At 47.4% G+C, this 20080-nt stretch overlaps 1 protein-coding gene across 1 annotated transcript in view; it reads left to right on the top strand.

Moving 5' to 3' along the window:
• Positions 1–19853, top strand: part of LOC149352288 (luciferin 4-monooxygenase-like) — a 31100-nt gene extending 11247 nt beyond the window's left edge. Inside the window, exons 3-10 of the mRNA XM_089577136.1 lie at positions 4477–4583; positions 7613–7824; positions 8999–9170; positions 10079–10250; positions 13219–13319; positions 16913–17057; positions 18964–19227; positions 19729–19853. Of these exons, the coding sequence (XP_089433262.1) occupies positions 4477–4583; positions 7613–7824; positions 8999–9170; positions 10079–10250; positions 13219–13319; positions 16913–17057; positions 18964–19227; positions 19729–19853 (1298 nt within the window). The remainder of the gene's footprint in view (positions 1–4476; positions 4584–7612; positions 7825–8998; positions 9171–10078; positions 10251–13218; positions 13320–16912; positions 17058–18963; positions 19228–19728) is intronic.
• The last annotated feature ends 227 nt before the right edge of the window (positions 19854–20080 follow it).

Genomic DNA, 20080 nt, shown 5'->3' with positions numbered 1-20080 from the left:
CTGCTAGTTAGCATGTCTTAGCTGTATTCTGTTGTACTACACACCTGACAATGCTACGTCGAAAAAGTTCTGTACTAACTCAAAAACCCTATCTTTAAAAATTGTGTAAAGTCTTAGGTGAAACACCCTGTATAGTCAGTCTGTGCAACTCTATAGACATGATGACTGCCGCGCCTCCTAGGTGGCATGCAGAGGCAGTAATGAACGTGACGTTAACTGGGATTCGTGGGTTTTTTAAAACTGCAGCTGAGAGCACTATAGTAGTTTGAAAATGCAATAAATAAAACAAAACTCGCTATCAAATACCAGCAACCTCTTTTGCCGGTAGCAGCGCTGTCGACTGCAGCGCCATTGGCAGCATAGCGGCAGTCTGCCTTTCTGAAAAACATTACAAGAGATGACGAGAAAGTATGGTTAAACCGTGCAAGAAAAGGTGACTAGCTGGAAGGAAAAAAATTAAGGTGTCTGAAGTTTTTAACGCTATGTATTCCTATTCATAGGCTGTAGAACATATCAAGTACAAGAGCCATTGCTGGAGTACTTTGAGAGCTGCGAAGGTTTATCACAGCACGGCGGTACCTTTGGCTCTAGCTTGACTTTCATTGCTAATTTAAAATATAAATTCGTCCCAAAGTCGCGAGTTCTGCTCCCGCTGTAGTCATCATAGGTAAATATTCACGAGAATATGTCGATATATTTTTTTTTTTTGCTCTCTAACGTACATTGACATCACACTGCGCACGGGCGTTTTACAGCGATAGCTGTTAGTGCGACGTTCCTCGGTTTGGCGCAGCCACTCGTCCGCACTGACCGCAGAGAGGACGAAGGCGCGCATGGGGATAGTGCCAGGCGCGCGCAAACGCGAGTCTTCCCGTCTCTCTTCGCCCCTGTGGGGACACCCTTGAGTGACTGCTTCAGACGCCACGGAAATACGGGGCCCTGTTAACGCACAAGCGCATTGCGCCGGACGAGAGAACGCGAACGGAAGTGCATAGTCCGCAAAGACTTAGCTCGTCGTGCAGCCGAAGCCGGAAGCTGCAGTGTAGCTTGGCGGCCATAGATGCAGTTGAGAGGAAGCGTCCTGTTCGGGACGCTGCACGTCAGCGGTAGGCCAGGGTTCGGAAACGTGCGGCGGGTGCAATAGATGAATGCGATCGGAACGCTGGTCGCAAACGCGCTGCGCGACAAGATCCCGCAGATCTCGGGATACAAATGTAACTTCGTGTCGCCGACACTGAGGCAAAGAAACGTAGCCGCGAATACTGAGTGACACATGCAACCGTAGAAATCACTGAAATTCACGTTACCCGCAAGTGGTAACTGTCCCGTGACGTTTTTTGTTGTTGCATTTCCTGTCCATTGAAATGCGGCCACCGCGGCCGGGAGTCGATACCACACCTTAATTTTTAATACCACGATAATTTTCGTTTCCGCTTTTTCGGTGTGCAGTGGTACAGCAAGAACATTCTTAAAGCCATCAGATACTGCTTGCAGTCAGGAATAGCGAAGAGGGGCACGTTAATATGTTTTTTTTTTTAGAAAAACGACAACAATATTTCAAAATTGATGACACAGAGGATTGTTGCTTTTTGTACTATTTTTATTACAGCTTTTGTTGACGACAGAAAATTTATTCCGGAATCTTCCATGCAAAGCGGAAGAAGTGCTGTTTGTTATTCCTGCTCGGTGTCTGCGTGCCCTGGCCAGCCGAAAAAAAATAAATGCATTGAATTGTTTTGAAAATAAGAGATATAGCACCAATGTTACGAGAAATAGTTGTCGGTACGTTCCTACGTTCAGGACCTCGTGAACGATTAACAACTTCTCATGGCTCTTTCTGTAATTTTTTTTTTGATGCCATGAAGCTTGCATGCAGATACTTAAGCCCCTCTGACCGGAGCAGGGCGTATGCTGAGACTCTCATGGCATTTTCCGGGCGTTCTACTGCTGAGAGCAGAAGGTCGGAGGTTTGATATTATGTAGCGACAGCTATGCTGCGATGGAGGCGAAATGCGAAAACGCCTGTATGCTGAGATTTCACCGCACGTTAAAGAACCCGAGGTGGTCGAAATTAATGCGGAGTTCTTCACTACGGCTTTCCTTGTTGCCCATAGCATAGCTTTCACAGGTCACGAAGAGAGGGAGAGGGTAAATGTTAATTCGTCGACAAAAGTGTGGCGGGAGTCTGTGAGGGTGCAGCCTCTTCAGGTGGCCTTGAGCCTTTGGCGTTCGGCGACCTCGATGGCTCTGCCCACGACCGGCAGTTGAACGCCCAGGTCGGAGCCAAGTAACGCGGTCTCCCATTGTTCCGGGTTTCGATAGCTGCAGGCCCTCCTTCAGAAAGTCCTTGGGGCACCCATGCAGGGTGGCCACACAGCTTATAGGAAGGGGTGTATTCGCCCTTATATATTACGGAGCATATATAGGGGTTAGGGAAGGTCACGAAATTTCCCCAGAAGTTGCATAAGGATAGCGCAGACTGTTAGACCATTTGGTGAATGATCATTGACATAGGAGAGAAACACAGACAAGTGTCTGTGTTTTTGTTCTAAGCTCCATGTGTTCTGCGCAAAAATCTCCGTGCAGTGGTCATTGAAATGAATTTGCTTTAAACGATTGCATAAGGAACAGAACGAGACACTATGAGACGTGCAGCGTGGACAAGAGAGGATCAACCTGCATTTCTGTCGGAAAGGAAGCATTGCACAGGCCGATAGATAATGTTTGGATGGCCACGAAGAAAGATGTTAGTTTGGTTAAGCCAGTAGTGGAATGCTGTGCTGCTTATTGATTCATTTTTCGCAAGGAAAGTTGCCATTTAAACACCGGTTCTGCGCTCTCACAGTGCTCTTTTAGGTTGTTTTCATACGAGAGTGAGAAGTCGGTTATATCTGAAGCCATATGTGCATCGAATGGTGCCGATCGCTTTTTAAATGGGACGCTGCGAGGACTGATCGATGCGGCGTCACGGAGAGTTCAATCTGGGCAGCGTCTAAATTCTCCCATAGCGGTACGTAGAAGTTTCACGACTAGTAGTAAGTAAATTGTCAAAAAACGTTGGCGAAGCTTTGTGAATGAGGAATACCTTATTTCGATTTATTGATCTTAGCTGCGACTTCAGGATATTAGTGCGAGAAGAAACTGGCGCATACTAACAATGTTCCTTTCGCCCTTCATCCTCAAGGAACATATTGCAAGCTGCGGCAGTAAACAGTTATCATTTATGTGAGCATAAATGTGAGCAGTAAATATATGTGATGCAAGAACGAACAAACGAAGTCATAAGCAAACTATGAATTTGACCGCACACTACGCCATGCGTGTGAAAGCTGATGGAGTGTGCAAGGAATATTGGAAGCACGAAATTAGCTGTTCCTCTTCGAAGTCCATAATGCGAAGATAATTTCGAAACAGTAGTTTTTCGTCTTTCTTAGAACACGAAGAATTTTCAGTGCTAGGTTTAACTTTGTTTAGCAGCTTGCATGCAGCTCACGCCTGTACTCTGCATAAAGAGCCCCTCATTTTATTTCTGACCTTGAAAGCTTATGAGGCAGTTTAAGTCTTTTGCGGCATAAACATCGGCCATGGCTTTTTGCTAGAAGTAAATGTGTTCACAACATGCTTTAGCACATCTATGCTCCTTATTGCAAAAGAAACTGACTTGCTCAGCTTTGTGCGCTATCAAACTGACACATTTGATTCGCGTTGTAGGCGCCATTCATTCATTCATTCATTCATTCATTCATTCATTCATTCATTCATTCATTCATTCATTCATTCATTCATTCATTCATTCATTCATTCAAAAGCCTACAGTGCCAAAATTAGGCATTATTGAAGGGGGGGGGGGACAGAAATAACATAACAGGCAGCATATCTGCAGTTACAGGTAGTTCATAAATATGTATATTTTTTGGTGCACAAGGATCCCTTCTCAGCTAATGACTTTAGCCCGCCAGATATTAATATATTTAGAACGACGGTAACAACTCGCCCTCCGATAAAGCTTCGCAAACTCGATATCGTTCACGGTCGGCATTTATTGAGTAGTTGCACGCCTCTGCTGTGGTACTCTGCGATGCATGGAAATCATGTGCCCAACATAGAGTGCTTTGAAGCGACGGTTTCATTTAGCCCTTTCGTTGCAGCCGCAAGTTTACCACAGTTGCTACGCATGCGCAAGGAGGGCTCATAACGCGCTTGCCTACACCGTTATCGTGGCGCTCCCAGAGCATTGTGCGCGAACTGCGACAGCCATGACGTCAAGCAAAGCATAAATGCCGCTTTTCGCTTCTATATCCAGGCTTAACCAGAGCTAAGCCACTCCCAATTTTTTGCTAGCGGTTTGTAATAATAAATTGCGGTTTTCTAGTGCAGCAGCCGTAAAAGGCTGTCACGCCCCAAACGCGACTCCACCGGTTTGCTTTATGCCATGTGAAGCCCCGTTTGACGATTCTACGTGCTCTCTGCTCGCAGGGGAGCTTCTCTACCAGCTGGAGGACTCGCAGCCAATGTTTGTCATCACCGAGACGGAGCACGTGGCCAAAGTGGAAGAGTGTAGGGAATCTGTGGCCAGCATCCAGGCAGGTCTTCTTTCTCCCTTCAGCGCACTAGTGTGGTCAGTCAGTTCTTGGTCAGGTTAGTAAGGAGACGAAGATCATGTCGTGCTCGTTTTTAACGCATAAATGCATTTAACGGCTACATTTTCGCCTTTCTTTTTCCGAAAATTTTTGTATGTCTGTTTGTCCGCACTTTTTAGGCACCAGTATGGTTGGAGGCAACGCACAATGCTGAGGCTGTTTGCATCAGCGAGGAGCCGACAGCTATGCTGCTGCTTTCAAATGGCATGCAGGCTGGAGAAGCTTACGCAAATGACACCTGCTTTTGTAATAGCTTGCAATAAGTGCGACATGAACAACAGCGTTGACCAAAAAATGGTGCTATTTCGTACGCAGCGAAGCACAAAAAGGATTCAGATTTATATAAAATACACCGTACGAAAGAGAAATCTTATCCTTTATGAATGCACGACGTCCTCGATAGATGACCAAACAGACTCCTTATATTGTTCCTGTTGTTATATTGTTCCTTATATTGTTCGTTGTATATGCATAAGATCAAAGCATTGAACAACATGCATGAAAGCCTGCAGTTAGATAAGCGTAGCACGGATTAGACCGCAATTCGTTTTTTTTTTTTGTTTTTTTTGCGAGAAGAATAGGGTGTTTGTAAGCTACGGGCACTTATAGCAACCAGCTGAGCAGTTTGATGCTTTTCCGTGCGCCTCTTTTTTTGTTTTGCCGTACAGATGGCGCCGACCTTGAAGGATAGGAGGTTAAGACTTTTCGGATTTCCAACGAAAGCCTTCTTCACTCTCCGTTTCGTATGGTTGACCATGCGCCATTCGCAGTTTGATGAAGTAAATGGAGGGACGAAATCTCGCCTGACCTGATGTGGAAAAAATTTTTGAGTCGGGTTCTTGCTTCTTTCTAACACCGATCCAATTGGTGATGGAACAGAGCAGAACGACGGCACAGGACACGAGACAGGCGCTGACTTACAAGGAGTTGTAAGTCAGCGCCTGTCCCCTGTCCTGGCTTGTTGTTCTGCGCTGTTCCATAATAAATGAATAACTCACACGCCCAAGCTGCTGCCCTGAATAGTCCAACACCCTAGCGGACGAGATTTCGTGGGGCCTTGGACTTCACCTCTTATGGCGGCGCAGGAGTACATGTTTCTTATTAGTAAACAATCAGTTTGAGTCGGAGCTAACTCGTCCGTTCTTAATGCGACATTCGAGATCTCGTTCCCGAGAATAGCTGGAGTCCGTCGTTCCATGTCACGAGAAAACACGTGTCCCACCTGCCTACCAGGTTGTGGGCAACGTGTCCACCATGGCAGGTGTAAATAAAATTAATTCAAATAAATTAATGCCACTGCCACCTACCCACCTTGGCAAAAATAAGCCTTACGGTTGCTCGGGAACAGCAACCTGGGTCTTGCAAGCCCCACCGGTGGCTGTGTTTGAAACAGCCCCCTGCCGGGGCAGTACCGCATTGCTTAACTATAGCACCACTGAGGCAGTAGTGGTATAAGGACTCCTCAAGATAATCAAGGGGCTGAGCAACATAAACATGGACGTGAAGAGCACAAGGACTATACCTGTCATTGTGCTCTTCACGTCCATGTCTTCGTTGCGCAGTCACTTACTTAACGATGTACGGCCGACTTGCCCAACAATGTATACTCTTGAACTCCCCACGATCTGAGTTCTATGAAATAGAAAATTACTTTCGCAGGAGGGATCTCTAATTTTATCGCTTTGTACTTTTAAGGGGAAGTTGAAGGAATCATGAAATGGGTATTTGCTGAGGTTAGGAAAAGAGCACGAGTGATCGACATTTTATCACTCGTCTCCACAGCGCAAACATTTTTAAGCTTGCTTTATTAATACCGAAGATATCGGTGATTAAAAATGATGTTCCGCCTCAGCCCTTCAGCTCACTCATGTCGACACTCCAGGAGAAAAAAAAATAAAATAAAACAGGCTGAGAGTGCATCCCTCCGTGCCCCATCTAGTCCCATCCCGCACACGACACCTGGGCACACCCAATGAGAAGGCTCGCCCAAATTGCCTGCTAGCGTCATCGGGGCAGAGGCGGCTAAGAACTCGCGGTGAGGTGTAGCCCTAATCAGTTGCCAGCTTCTGTGAGAAGCAATTTTTTTAAAATTATTTGTAAATTATATGACCCCCCCCCCCTCTACAGATCTGTGGCACTAGAATACAACCATCAACATTATTTCATGGTCCTTTAAGCATCGTCCAACTTTTGTTCTTTTGTTCTTGTCTAATTTCAATTAGCTGTTTTATATAACGAGAATGTTTTGCTGATGTTTCACCTTTCTGCAACCCCAGCTACCTAGTGTGCGGCTAATTACCGCGTTCTAATCAACAAGACGAACAATTTCTGTGCACGTGTACGCATGCCGACGGCATTAAGATGTAGCCACACACATAAGTTCGAGCTTGACGCAGATGGGCCGTTTTTAGGCCAGTGCGGCTCGCAGATGTACCTCGTTACATCTGGAGAAGGTACGTCCCTCCTCCCTCCATCCGGCGCTCCTCTTGCTGCAAGACGAGAAAAGTACGTGAGGCGTTTAATACCGCTGGTATAGAGACAGCGTCAATGCGAAGCCTTAAGAGAACTTTTTGTTGAGGTTAGTTAGTAATTGATCACTGTAATTTAAAGGCGCCAAAAACCCGCCTTTTTGTCTTATGTGTGTGTGTGTGTGTGGGGGGGGGGGCGGGGTTGGCACCTTTAAATTACAATATGAAGCTGATCGCTTCCATGTAGGCCGGTCAAAACAAATGTTTTTGTTTTTCTGGTATCGCGATCCTCATTCTGTGAAATAACTGGCGTTGAAGGTATACAGAGACGAAATAGCCAGCTGTACTTGGGTATTTTGTTCGCTTTCCTTGTGTATATGAACTACGGAAGAGCACTGAGAGCAAGTTTGCTTCAGAGTGATCACCTCTTCATATTGATAGCGACTGTATGCCGCAAGGGGCGACATCTCAAGTTATGCGCATGCGGCCTCGTTTCGCGAGCAGGACGTGTTCCTTTTCGACGAGAGCAGCGACTACACCACGCTGGAGGAACTCCTGGAGGAAGGCCGCGCCGCCGGCGCACTGGACGAGCGGCCCCCGCGCACCGACCCCCGGGACACGCCGATCACCGTGCTCTACTCGAGCGGCACCACGGGGCTGCCCAAGGGCGTCGTCTCCTCGCACTTCAACTTCGTCAGCCAGATTAGGCAGAGCGGGTGAGCGCCACCGCCGTCGCAAGAAGCAGACAGGCGGCAACGGCGGCCGCAGTCAGCCATGTTCTTCGGCTAGCACGCAAACAGTGCGTACTTCGCGCAGCAAATCCTAGACATCGGTATAAGCGCGAGGGTTGTCTTTTAGATTTTCCCGTTTTCGCGGTTTTCACTGTTCACAAGCTAACTGGGCAGAGGTGCGTTTTGGGCTGTGTCCGGTGCTTAAAATCTGGCTCTATCAAAGGCGGGTCTCTCGTGATTCAAGCACAGGTGGAGAGAGAAATAAAGAGGAAGAGAGAGAGAAAGTGGCTGGCAGCTTGTTTTACACATCATTTTGTACAAAGGGGAAATCATTTTTTAACGTCCTTGTTTGCTCAATTTATGACACAGACCTGAAAAAAGCGATCCCCACGCTCTGCAATTGTGCTCGCTGTTGTTGCGTTGCCTTGGAGCTGAGTGGCCAAGCTCTGGACTGACTTGCGGTGTGAGGGCATGGGTTTCCCTTTTTCTTCCAGTGCTTGGCCTTTTATTTTTCTCCGTCTCCAGTTTTAGAAAACGTGTTAACGATTCTTAGTAAAAATCACGGCGAAATTTTGCGAAACGATGGAGAAGAAATGTTCCGACCACCACAAACAATGCGAATAAAAAATGGTTGCCTGCTTCGGAATCTTGCAGTCCCTACATCCTACCATGGGAGGTCTGCATTCCTTATCAGTACTGATGGGGGTTCTGAGACAACCTATAGTTTCTCGTCACTTGGTGAGAGGCATTCTACGTGTTACAGTCCGAGAGGTTGATTCGCACTCAGTTACTGTAAAGCACGTGCACATGGTTCTTTAATTTTCCCGATACTGTTCTGGACTGTAACTAGCACTGTGCTAGCGCAGCTGGAACTTACTGAGGCCTCTACTCGAAGCGGTAGTTTCTGGGTCGTTTTCAGAGCAACTGACCCTCATGGCAGCTTGCCTACGGCTACAGAACTAGAAGAATACGCAATAGTTTGTGAAGCGGGTGGTTTCTCGCTGGATGGAATATCCGCCTTTCGTGGTGCGCCTCCAATGCTTGGTCCTTTACTGAGATAGAGCGGGGTCAACCTTGCGTCGCAGACTTGAATTATTCGCGTTCAGAGGCAAAGAGGCCTCGACTGACCTGGAATAACATGTCAACGCTGGTGACGCAGGCCCGACGGCGAGCAGATCATGCACTACACAGACGTGATCGCTCAGTGGATGCCGTGCACGCACCTGTCGGGAGTGTTTTTCACGCTGATATCGCTGTCCGAAGGCGCCACTGTGCTTCTCCTGCCGGGATTCCGCATCGAGCTGCTGCTTACGTCCATCCAGAGGTACCAGGTGAGCGTTGGAGCAATTCCCGTTCTCCGGTTTTCGTTGCTGCTCGTTACTGTCAGGTTTGCCTATTTTCTGAATTGAGTAGCAATTATTTTGGTATTTTAGAATCTTGATGCGATTAGAGAAGAAGAGAATAAGCCGCAACTGAGGTAGACTTTAAAGGAATGCGTGACAAGGAGCACCTTACAGAGCGACGGACTGCAGAGTAATTCCAGCAGAGTAATTCCCATGCGAATGACGACGTTGGCCATCCACTTTCATCACACTAGTATAGAGTGGAGTATAAGGTGGCGTGATAAGCGGTATCATTTGCACTACGATTTTTGGTCTTCTTGAAGTCAAATACGGTGGAGACTGTATATGGCCCTGCGATTTTCTCGCACCACACAAGGAAACAGCAACAAAGCATGACCTCTGAAACTAGCTAAACATGGAGCAATAAAAAATGTAATAGCATGCAGAATCTCACGTCGTTAGAAGGCTTTTTTTTTCAGCTTCTAAAGCAGTCTGATGCGTATTGCGCGTACACCTTCACTTTTCTGTTCATTTGTTGTGATTAGGTTCGGCAGGAGGTGAACGCAAACCGAAAGACACGCGACAGACTGGCCAGAACGCTGTGCTTTTTGTGTCCGCAGCCTCTTGGTCTTAACATCATTTCAACAGATTCTCTTCTGCTCTGCTACGTTCAATCAACCAGACGAGAGCTGAGCGCAATGATTTAACGCAGAATATGTTGCGTTGAGTTTTAACAGAAGTCAGCACATCGGCTTTCCGGCGGTTTCGCGTGTAACTGTGTTCCGCACATTTGGCCGCACTAAAGAAAGCAAACGCAGCCATTTTTGTTTCTGCCGACGAGATTCGGAAAGGGCAGCAGGCAGATGGCGCTGAAGACGGGCGGCGTGTGTGCGCAGGCCACCTTCCTGCCGCTGCTGCCGACGTTCGCGGTGATCGTGACGCAGTCGCCGCTGGTGGAGCGCACCAACGTGTCCAGCGTGCGCACGCTGGGCATTGGCGGCAGCGTCACACCCGACGTGGTCATCCGGGACCTGCAGCGCATATTCAACCTCGAGACTCTCTTCCACGGTGCGGTTGTCGAGCCCCACCTCACTGGTCTTGCTATTGATTTCGGCCGAAGATGGGCATGATATGGGATTGGGTGTGCGTTTGCTTTTAATGCGAAAGCATTGTATGGTTCATTGACAACGAGACCCGGCGTCGGCGTTGACCAGCAGCAGTGGTCAAATCCTAGATGACGTCACCGCGGTATCAAAATTTCTTCCGATAGTGCGAGGAATTGAACCCAAGGACCTCCAGATTGCGAGGCGAGCACGCAACCCATAGGCCACAAGACCACGCTGCTTCTTGGCGAACAAAGGTGAACCTAGTGTATGCGTTGCCTTAAGACTGTATGCTAATGAGTAGGCTTGTCATTAGAAAGGAGGTAAAATAATTTAAAAAATTAAAAGTAATTTAGAAAGAAAATTAAATATAAAAATGCTTTCCCATTCAAAGCATGTAAGTAGTCTTAAGTGCCCTCCGCAATTTATTTCCTGTCCACTAATGCGGAGAGCTTGTGTATGCTATCGTGACACCAGCACATGGCACCTTTTGTGTTTAAAAAGTTTGGAGAGTTGGGCGAGTTGGTTCATGATCACAAGGGACAAAACCAGCGGAAGGAATGCGAAGCACAATGGAGTAGAACTGAGGACATGCTATAGGACATCATTTACCTATACCAGATGCGCTTCTTACCTAACTCCATAGCACAGCCTCGTACAGCTATACCTGCAAAAAAAGAAGGCAAAATAATGTTTGGGCTAGTCATCAGCATATTTAGTGATGTGCAGCGCGAGTGAAACGGCTGACGAGAAGAACGAATGCTGCAGCGCGTGCCTTTTGGGATGTGCACAGCCCTAGAGAAATGGTTGACGAGAAAGAAGAACAGAGGGCAAGCGCTGTTAGAAGTCAACTGCACCAAGCATCACGAATAAAAGCCCATTAAAGCATATTACATTACTTGATGCAATACGGGGAGCGCTGCCAACTGTTCACTGAAAAAAATGCACAGGAGCAACCCCAAAGTGTTTTCTGTGGGTTGGCCATGTGTATTTGTGCGCACTGTACGTCGTGAACGTTTCAAATGGCGCCCCGGGAGGGTTGGCCAAGTTTGATGTCGTGCAATTCATACCTCGTGCATGTAGGCAAACAAACTCGTTTTGTGCATGACGAACACCTGCTATGTTCTTTTTGAAGCATGGCGAATCTTCTGAGCTGCATGATGATGTAATTGAGTTGCCGCATTCCAGTGATATGCTAAGTGATCAGAGTGCTCTGTCAGCGGTAACAGCTGCATCGCCCAAGCCACGGCGTAACACCCGCATTCGGAGGCCTCCAGACCGGCTGACGTATGGCCGGCTCTGATCTTGTTTAGGCAGGTGTGTTGCATTATATTACGCAGAAGCGTTGCGAGGCAAACGCGGGCAACGCTTCCAGGAGAGAATACTGATTAGTATAGCCAAGGTTCCTGTATTCGTGCATCTACCCACGGATGCGACTAGTGTTTATGTTACCGCTGCGCATGACTCGACCGCGTTGCGGTGCCGGCAGCCGCGATTGCGATGTGATGAGCCCCGTGTTTGCTCATGTGATTGTTATCGCATATGATTGGAAGGAGCGCTGTTCCTGGTGTGTGAGAGTTGTTGGAATATTGTTGTCGAAGTAAACGGTTGAAATACGCCAGCGTATTCATTTTTAACACATACCTTTTGGAGGCACTAATGTGAACCAACTGAACACCGTCGGCACCCATCAGGTAATATAGCCGCGCTCTCGCTCCTATTCGATCCAAACATAACTAAGTAAAGTGATCACTGCAAATTCGGCTGCCTGGGGAAGGTTTCCACCTATTCCTTCTTAAATAATTTATCCCCTATTGGTGGTATAACTTGAGCTTAGAGCGTGGGAATGCGCATCACAATTAAGCGCAGCGTTGGTGACAATAGCGCACAGCACGACACAGAGCTGAGGACAGGAGGCTCTGTATACGTGTTGTGTGGCGACATTCTGTCGTCTGCTCGCATTGTCCCATTGAGATGAAAAGGACCTGTCTTTTTTAAACGTCTTTCCAGGAGACTTAGCTGGTCTCGTCATGCACTTGACAGCGCAACAGATAGGCACTGTCGTGGAAAAAGACAAGAACGACAAAAAGACAAAATTCCAAGTGAGAAACGCCAACTGAAACTGAAAAACCATGCTGATGTCCCATTTCGTGCACTGCCGAAGGCTGACTTCCGGGTCGAGGTCGCTTACTTCCGGTGGCTTCACCTTCGGGCGTCCGATGCGCCATCCAGCCTAGTGGAAATCATTCGATCGAACCAAAGCACTGATCGTCCAAAGGCGGCTCCTGCTCCTCTGCACCGCAGAGCCGAACAGAGGAATTGGTCATGATAAGCTTGGTCATGATAAGCCTGGTCATGATAAGCTTGACAAGTTTGGTTGACAGGCTACCACTAGTGGCATAGCAGTCGTTGGCTGCGCCTGAGATGTTCGATGATCACTTACCTTGACGTGAGGGGGGATAATGAGCTCTTCGCTGTAAAGCAGAGAGAGAGACAGAGTCTTTCATCTTGGGATAACTAGCGGAGAAGCTGCCATGACACCACTGCAGCTGCTCTTGACTCAACGCATCCGCGGCACCCTGGATGGGGAGTGGTAGTCCTTTAGCAGCGCCCGCACGTCGCAGGCTTACCATCTGAATCTTGACATCGATGTGCGTCTCAGGGCTCTTCCTTTCTGCTCGCTTGGCCTCGCAGTTCACGAGCCACAGCAATAGCCAACACCAAAATCCGCGCACCAAAACACGCAACACAGGTGCGCTTAGCTGTGTCTCAACTGGAGAACAAATGTCGCGCGTCGTATTGCAGATGTGCTCAGCATTCTTTTATGTCGCAGAGGAGGAACGCATCACACAAAAAGAAAAAAACATATGATCTACAATAACCTGTGAGAGTGCCTCGCCCCTTTTGATCATTTATCGGTGTTATCCACGCAGTGTATGGCATGACCGAGATGAGCGGGATGGTCAGCATAACGCCGTCGCATCAGGTCACCTCGGACACTGTCGGCTACCCAATGCCGCTCACAGAAGTGAAGGTACGTATGTTCAATCAATCAATCAATCAATCAATCAATCAATCAATCAATCAATCAATCAATCAATCAATCAATCAATCAATCAATCAATCAATCAATCAATCAATCAATCAATCAATCAATCAATCAATCAATCAATCAATCAATCAATCAATCAATCAATCAATCAATCAATCGCCAAACCCATGAACGAATGAATAAATCAGTCAACCAATCAATCAGTGTTGATTGACTGCATGCAATTTTGAAAGCTTTCAACCTTAGTTACAAGTAAAAATAATTCGCTTCATCCCTGTGATGTCCTGCGTATCACGCACTGAAAAATTGAAGATTGGTTTTGAGGAAAGAAAACGGTGCAGTAACAGTCCCACATAACTCGGTGGACACCTGAACCGCGCCGTAAGGGAAGGGGTAAAGGTGGTAGTGAAATAAGAAAGAAAGAAAGAAAGAGGTGGTCGGGTTCGAATCCGGGTACTCCGGATCAGTAGCAGAGCGCCCTAACCACTGACCAACCACGGCGGGTAGCACGCACTGATACCTTTTATTTATTTCGAGTGCGCAAAAGAATATCAAATCCTCGCGCGCGGTGTAGTGCCAAAGCGTGTCGCAGTATCAAACTATTTGTGCGCTGTCAGTTCAGAACTTCAATTCCAAATTTTCATGTTCTGAGCATTATAGGGAGATGTACACCATATTGATGAACTTCCCGAGAACAGAAAATTTTGAAAATGCACATCACATGCGAGACAAGGCACAGACACTTTAAGGAACACAGTATATGTAACAAGGAACCCAGACGATTTTTGGTAAGGTGCACAGAATCAAATCAATTATTTTGTTTATACATACTCGAAGTTGCAGCTGGTGTAAGCGAATTAGGGACCTTTGTCAAACCATCCCGCAGGTAAGAGCGATTCATGGCTCTTTCTCCCCCCTGACTCAAGAAATCGTGACAGCCTAATACCAAGGAGCCGCGGTCAATCACGTTCTGTTGTAACTCGTGAAACGATTTCAGAATTCCGCTCCTACTTCACCAGCGCCGGCTGTAGCTTCCACTTCGCTGCCGAAAAGTTCTGAGGCAGAATGTAGGCACGACAGAAACGAAGTGAGGACGCTTAATCACTTATTGAGTCAAGAAAGTAACATGCAACCTACGTACTATACAGTCAGGCAGTTTCTGTCAGTGTTATAAATGCTTCGGTTTTCGTTCGACATGCCTTTCAACCTGTTCTCGTTAGTTAAAAGTTCCTACACAGAATATTTTGTATTTTCGTCTCCCCATTCAGTACTGAGCCAGCAACGTTTGTTGTTTTATAAGCTATATAATGAACTCAAAAACCATAAGAAGTGTGTCCTACATGAAAAAAAAAAAAGTATTGAGGGTAAGAATCTTTGGTGCATTGAGATAAAAACAACATTTCTCTGTCCTTAGTTCTCTAATGCAGATGAGACTACATTTTAGTATCTTTATTGTTGTATAGTTGCAGTTACCGTGGCTATAATGGGTGAAGAAAAGGAGAAAGCAAGCCCAGAAAATCTGGGCAAACGATTCTTGTTTGTACGGCTGTCATCACGTGCTGCATGGCGCTGAGCATCAAAAATCCCGCGGGAATTTGGAATGTTTGGTACACCCCATGGATTTCCTATGGCCGTCAAAACTCTTCGGTGCGAGCGCAAGAAGCATTTCATAAGCCAGATTCTGCAGCACGCACGGCGAGTAAGCCATCAGTATGAACATTTTCGGTCGCCATTTAAAGGGAGACTTTGGTCGTCTCTCAATTACCACAGAAAATACTGCCATTCAGTTACGCGGTGCTCGCTGTTGGCTGCCGACACACGAAGTCAGTTGGTGACATCCAGGAAAGCTGGCATGAGCGCCTTGCATGAAGTCCACAGAAGATTGTAAAGACATAATCTGCGAGTGCGCCCTCGTCACCAGCGGGATTAAGTGATACAGTGACTAAGTCACTAGGATAACAAAATTACTCAGCATGACTGTTTATTTTAGAACGACAGGAAAAAGTGTGACGCATTAAATGCTAGCATCCTTTCAAAGGTACGTGGTAAATCAAGCCAGCATAATGCAGTGACTAGCAGCCTGGCAGCCCAGTCGTAGAGAACGAAAAAAAGAAAAATCCTGGTTCCTTTCTGTATCCTGCAAAGGTATAGGGACTTAGGCAGTGCATGCTCCGCTACACACATATACATATACTGTCATACTGCTGAAACACACACTCCGGCACTATGCAAAATTTATTACTCTACTTAAGAGTTACATAATAATTGAACTGTGCTGTTAAATTTCGGCAGTCTACACTACATATGTAGGTCGTTTCCAAATATCCAATCTATCACGGTGCGATTGGTCGCTACCACCACGGCAGCGTCTTCTACGGCAGTCAACCGCTGCGGACAAGGACGCGGATGAAATTCGACCTTCCATCTGCTACGTCGTTCGCGCGCTGACCATAAAGACACCGGACTAACTCACGACGCTGGAGGTAAAATGCAAAAGAGGCCCGTCTGGTTCGCGAAGTCAGTGCAGAATAAAGGACCCCAGGGAGGCAAGATTATTAGCAGCGACCCTCCACTATACGGCGTATCTTTCTTCCCTTTTTTTTTCACTTTTCTGCTTCAGTCCTTCCTTGGCTGCTGAGACAGAGTACGCGGGATAAATCTTGTCGACGGGCCCACTGTGGTCGCGTTTCGATGAATGCGAAGTGCAAAAGGCTTCCGTGGGCTGTGCAATACCAGTGCGCGTTATACAAAGCGCAAGATGGCCGAAAGTATTCGACAGCCCTCCACTGTGGCGCCTCTTGCTCTTTTCCATATTTCACTCCATCCTTCATCGCTTCCCTCACGGCGCAGTTCAGGTGTACCTCGAGAAGTGTGTCTGTAATTGCTCCTTTCGTTTGGCTCAAACATTTTTCTTTTTCATTTTTCTACCCCGACGCGATTGAAGTTTGCACCAAGAGCGAGACAAGTATACGTCACCTTTCCTCTATGGCAGTTCTCTTAGTTTTCCCTCTTCAGGTCTTTCCCTTTCTCATGTCTCAGATGTTGTTCCGCGCACGCACATGCGTCCATCGGATTTCCTCGCTGATAAAGACTATCACTCTAAAAAAAAAAGTGAAATTTGCGAAACACCTTCGCTGACATCAGTGGCGCCTCCTCAAGCCGCTTGATATATCGCCCTGCTATGGCAGCAAGCACCAGCGCTGTCCGCTTTCTTGTTCAGTGAAAAAGAGGCGATGAGGCGTTTAAAGGACCCATTTGCTAATGACCCGTTTGCTTTCATTTTTTTCCTTTCTTGCTTGTGAACGCCGCAGTTTTCAAAGAAATCCGATGCCGTCGGGTCAAAAACGCGTGTTTTGAGAAGGCCGAAGCGCATTTTCCATGCAACACGGTAATACGGAAACGTACTTAGTTGTGCCGACGAAATGGCTGCGTAGAAATGGACATTGTTTTTCAAAAGTGGACGACTACAGGTGTTGCTGTAACATTTGCCGATTGCCGATCGGTGGCTGTTTCAGTGGCACGCGAAATGGCCTAGGCACTTCTCGAAATCGTTGTCCGTGTCACGCATGATGCAGGTTTTAGATCTGGAAACTGGGAAACCACTGGCTGCTGAAAAAGACGGCGAGATACTGGTGCGCGGACCACAGCTTATGCTAGGATACCTGAACAAACCGGAGGCCACCGAGAACGCCATCGACGCGGACGGCTGGTACCGGACAGGTGGGTGACGAGGAAACACCTCAGCTGCGACACGTTGCTGAGCCACTCGAATTGTCGGTGGCCACAGAAGCGTTCCGTGATGGTGGCAAGCTATGCCAGAAGCCCAGTAGAAATTTTTCTCCACTTCGAACCACGAAGCTGCCCTCTCTCAACATTTCCAGTGTATAGCAGAGGGTCTGGCATTTCGTTTTGGCGGGTTTCAAGACGTTTTTGCGCGTGCTAACACGCCTCCCTCTCTTGCCTTTTATAACTACTAAAAAATAGTAAAAATTTCTCATCCTGGCGACAGTTAGCTGGCCTCTGCTATATTTTGCGTCTGCAGACGTTCCTGTTCAGGCTTACTCAGCTCGATCATTCAGAACTCTAGGAGACAAACAAGCGTTAAAAAGACGCAGACACCTATAGGTCGACGGACGGAACGAAATCTCGACAAGTGGCGTTTGTTGTGCCGACATTTGATCTTACGTCCTTGTATTCACAGAGCCGGCCAAAGTGTATCATCACCAAGCGATTAGACTAGCTCTTTCCTTAAAGTGATGTTCATTAATGGGAAGGCGTTTCCTGGGAAAAAATCCGGAAGCACAACAACGGAAAGGGACAAGGCGCTTACATGGAAGATTCCTTTGGTACGAGTGAGGTATTTCTCAACACAGGACGACGTCCGTAACTTACTTGATAATTTTCGCTATTGAAGGCACATATGTATGAGAGAAAAAGTTTATTTAGCATCTGTGACACCAAAAAGGGAGGTGCGCTCGTATGCGAGGCAACAATTTCGTCCACGCTTCCTAGCAAATTCGCGCATCGGCAGCTTCTTTCTCTCTATGCTTTCAGTGGAGATGTGATATTCCACTCGTAATTGCAGATATTCGTGTTTGGAGCCAGTTGCTTATTTTTAAAACGAGGGATCTTGATACCTTGTTATTAATTTAGCCGTATAGAGCGCTTGGTCTGGGATATGATTTGCTGTTCTGCGAATATAACTTCGATCAGTTCTTATCATATTCATGCCGGTAGATAGTTTACAGACTTGAAAGAAATTAAAATTCCTGAATAAAAAAATACGACCGAAGTCAAAGGCCTCCGAGCGCTGTTTGGTGGCATCCAACTAGGCATGGCCCAGTGTGGTTGACGGCAGCAGGAGTTTGAAATCTTACCTTCTGTGACGCTACACTGAGCTTCTCTGCACTTCTCCGGTGCTATGAGAAAAAGCCTAAAATTTAATCTCTCGATTACGTCACTATTTTAAATGATAGCGCAAAAACACTTGGCATGCTTTACCTACAGCCTATATAGATTTAAACTCTTCAATAGCGCGGAATTCTCAAAAAGTAGTGCAGTTGCCCTAGCACTTAATGAAAAAAAAAAAAAAAAAAACACCGGACGGATACCACTGTTTAACACGAGATTCAGAGGACAGTTGCTTGCGGTGGGGAATGTAAGACTGCTTAGTCGTTGTTATTCGTCTTGTTTTCTGGTATGGTGCACGTGACATCACTATGCTGTCACTGTGACGTCACTGTGTTGGGACCACTCAGCGTGACGCGTTGGGGTGACGTAATGCATGGCGTCACTGTATGCTGACCAATCAGCGTGAAGTGTTACGACAATGCCGCAGGACGGGGAAACGTGCCATAACAGCTGTCAAAGTGAAAGTTACAACCTAGGAGGCAGAACTCGTTCAAGACCCCTCGTAGATAGACAACGCCGCAAGAAGCGGAGCACTCGACGAGCGCATAGTAGCGAAGCGAGGGTTCCAGCGCTGCAAAAACTGGGACAAAAGTTTATGAGCAACGTTGCTCAAGGGTGCAGTGACTGGCGAATACATGGCGCGGAAGCCCCGTCGTTCGCGGGCTTTTGTGGCAGGCCAGTGCGCGCGCTCGAAGAGCTCCCCCGTGTGGTGCAGGCGACGTGGGCCACTACGACGCGCGGGGCCAGCTGTACATCGTGGACCGCGTCAAGGACCTGATCAAGTGCATGGACCAGCAGGTGGCACCCGCCGAGCTGGAGGAGCTGCTCATGCGGCACCCGATGGTGCGCCAGGCGGCCGTGGCGGGTGTCCCGCACCGGCAGATGGGCGAGGCACCCCGGGCCTTCGTCGTGCTCGCCGCCGAGGCGCAAGGGCTACCACCGCAGGAGGTGGCGCAGCAGCTCAGCCAGCTGGTAGCCGGTACGCGCCAGCCTAATACCACAAGGTCAAGACCCAAGGAAATACGTTACCGCTTCAGGTTTCTCGGCAGCGTGCGAAGTCGCCGCGCAGAGCGCTGTCTGATTTCGGAGGTCGTGATCGCAGTGTTACGTGCCACGCCCGGGAGCACTAAATAACGGCATATTGCATTTATGAATGCTTCCTCCTTGTTTCTTTGAGGCTGCCTTCCCTTGGGAGAATTTCACGGAGAAGTGTGGCCGCCAGAAGTCACTCATATGCTTTGTTGTTGTGGTCCGGTACTTTGGACGTTCACCTTGTCTAAACTCAAGTGCTACTTGGAGCAGAAGTGGATGGGGAATATCTTTGAAGCTCATTACTACTGCAAGGGGAAAAAAATATAACAGACTTCGTAAGCATTCTGCCGCCCGAAGTAAATGGGTGCCGCTGTGCACGCATCGGAGGTAACTTGTTTTTCAATATCGGGTTTATACCTTTCTCGGTGTTTTTTTTTTTTTTTTTCAGAGAGTTCAGCGCCCCACAAGCACCTCCATGGTGGCATACAATTCATGGAGGAACTACCAAAGTCGGAGTCAGGAAAATACTTACGCCGAAAGCTGAGGGATCAGTACATGCAGTCCGTTTCCTAACATCACGCGCAACCACTGGACGAGATTAATAAACTTTAGCTTCTCTCCCAAGTTCTCCATGCTACTGCGGTCTCCTGTCTTCTTGACTATTTTTCTTTTGGAAACTACAGAAAAAGTTCTTTCACTGACAGAGCTCATGGCTAATAAACTTGATATTAATATAACTAATTAATTTGGCATTGCCATTAGTACTGATATATGGAATATGGGGTTTAACGCCTTGCAGC

This window comes from Amblyomma mixtum, chromosome 3 (assembly GCF_055824585.1).
Source record: "Amblyomma mixtum isolate Tamu chromosome 3, ASM5582458v1, whole genome shotgun sequence".
Taxonomy (NCBI): domain Eukaryota; kingdom Metazoa; phylum Arthropoda; class Arachnida; order Ixodida; family Ixodidae; genus Amblyomma; species Amblyomma mixtum.
This window is presented reverse-complemented; position numbering and strand designations above follow the sequence as displayed.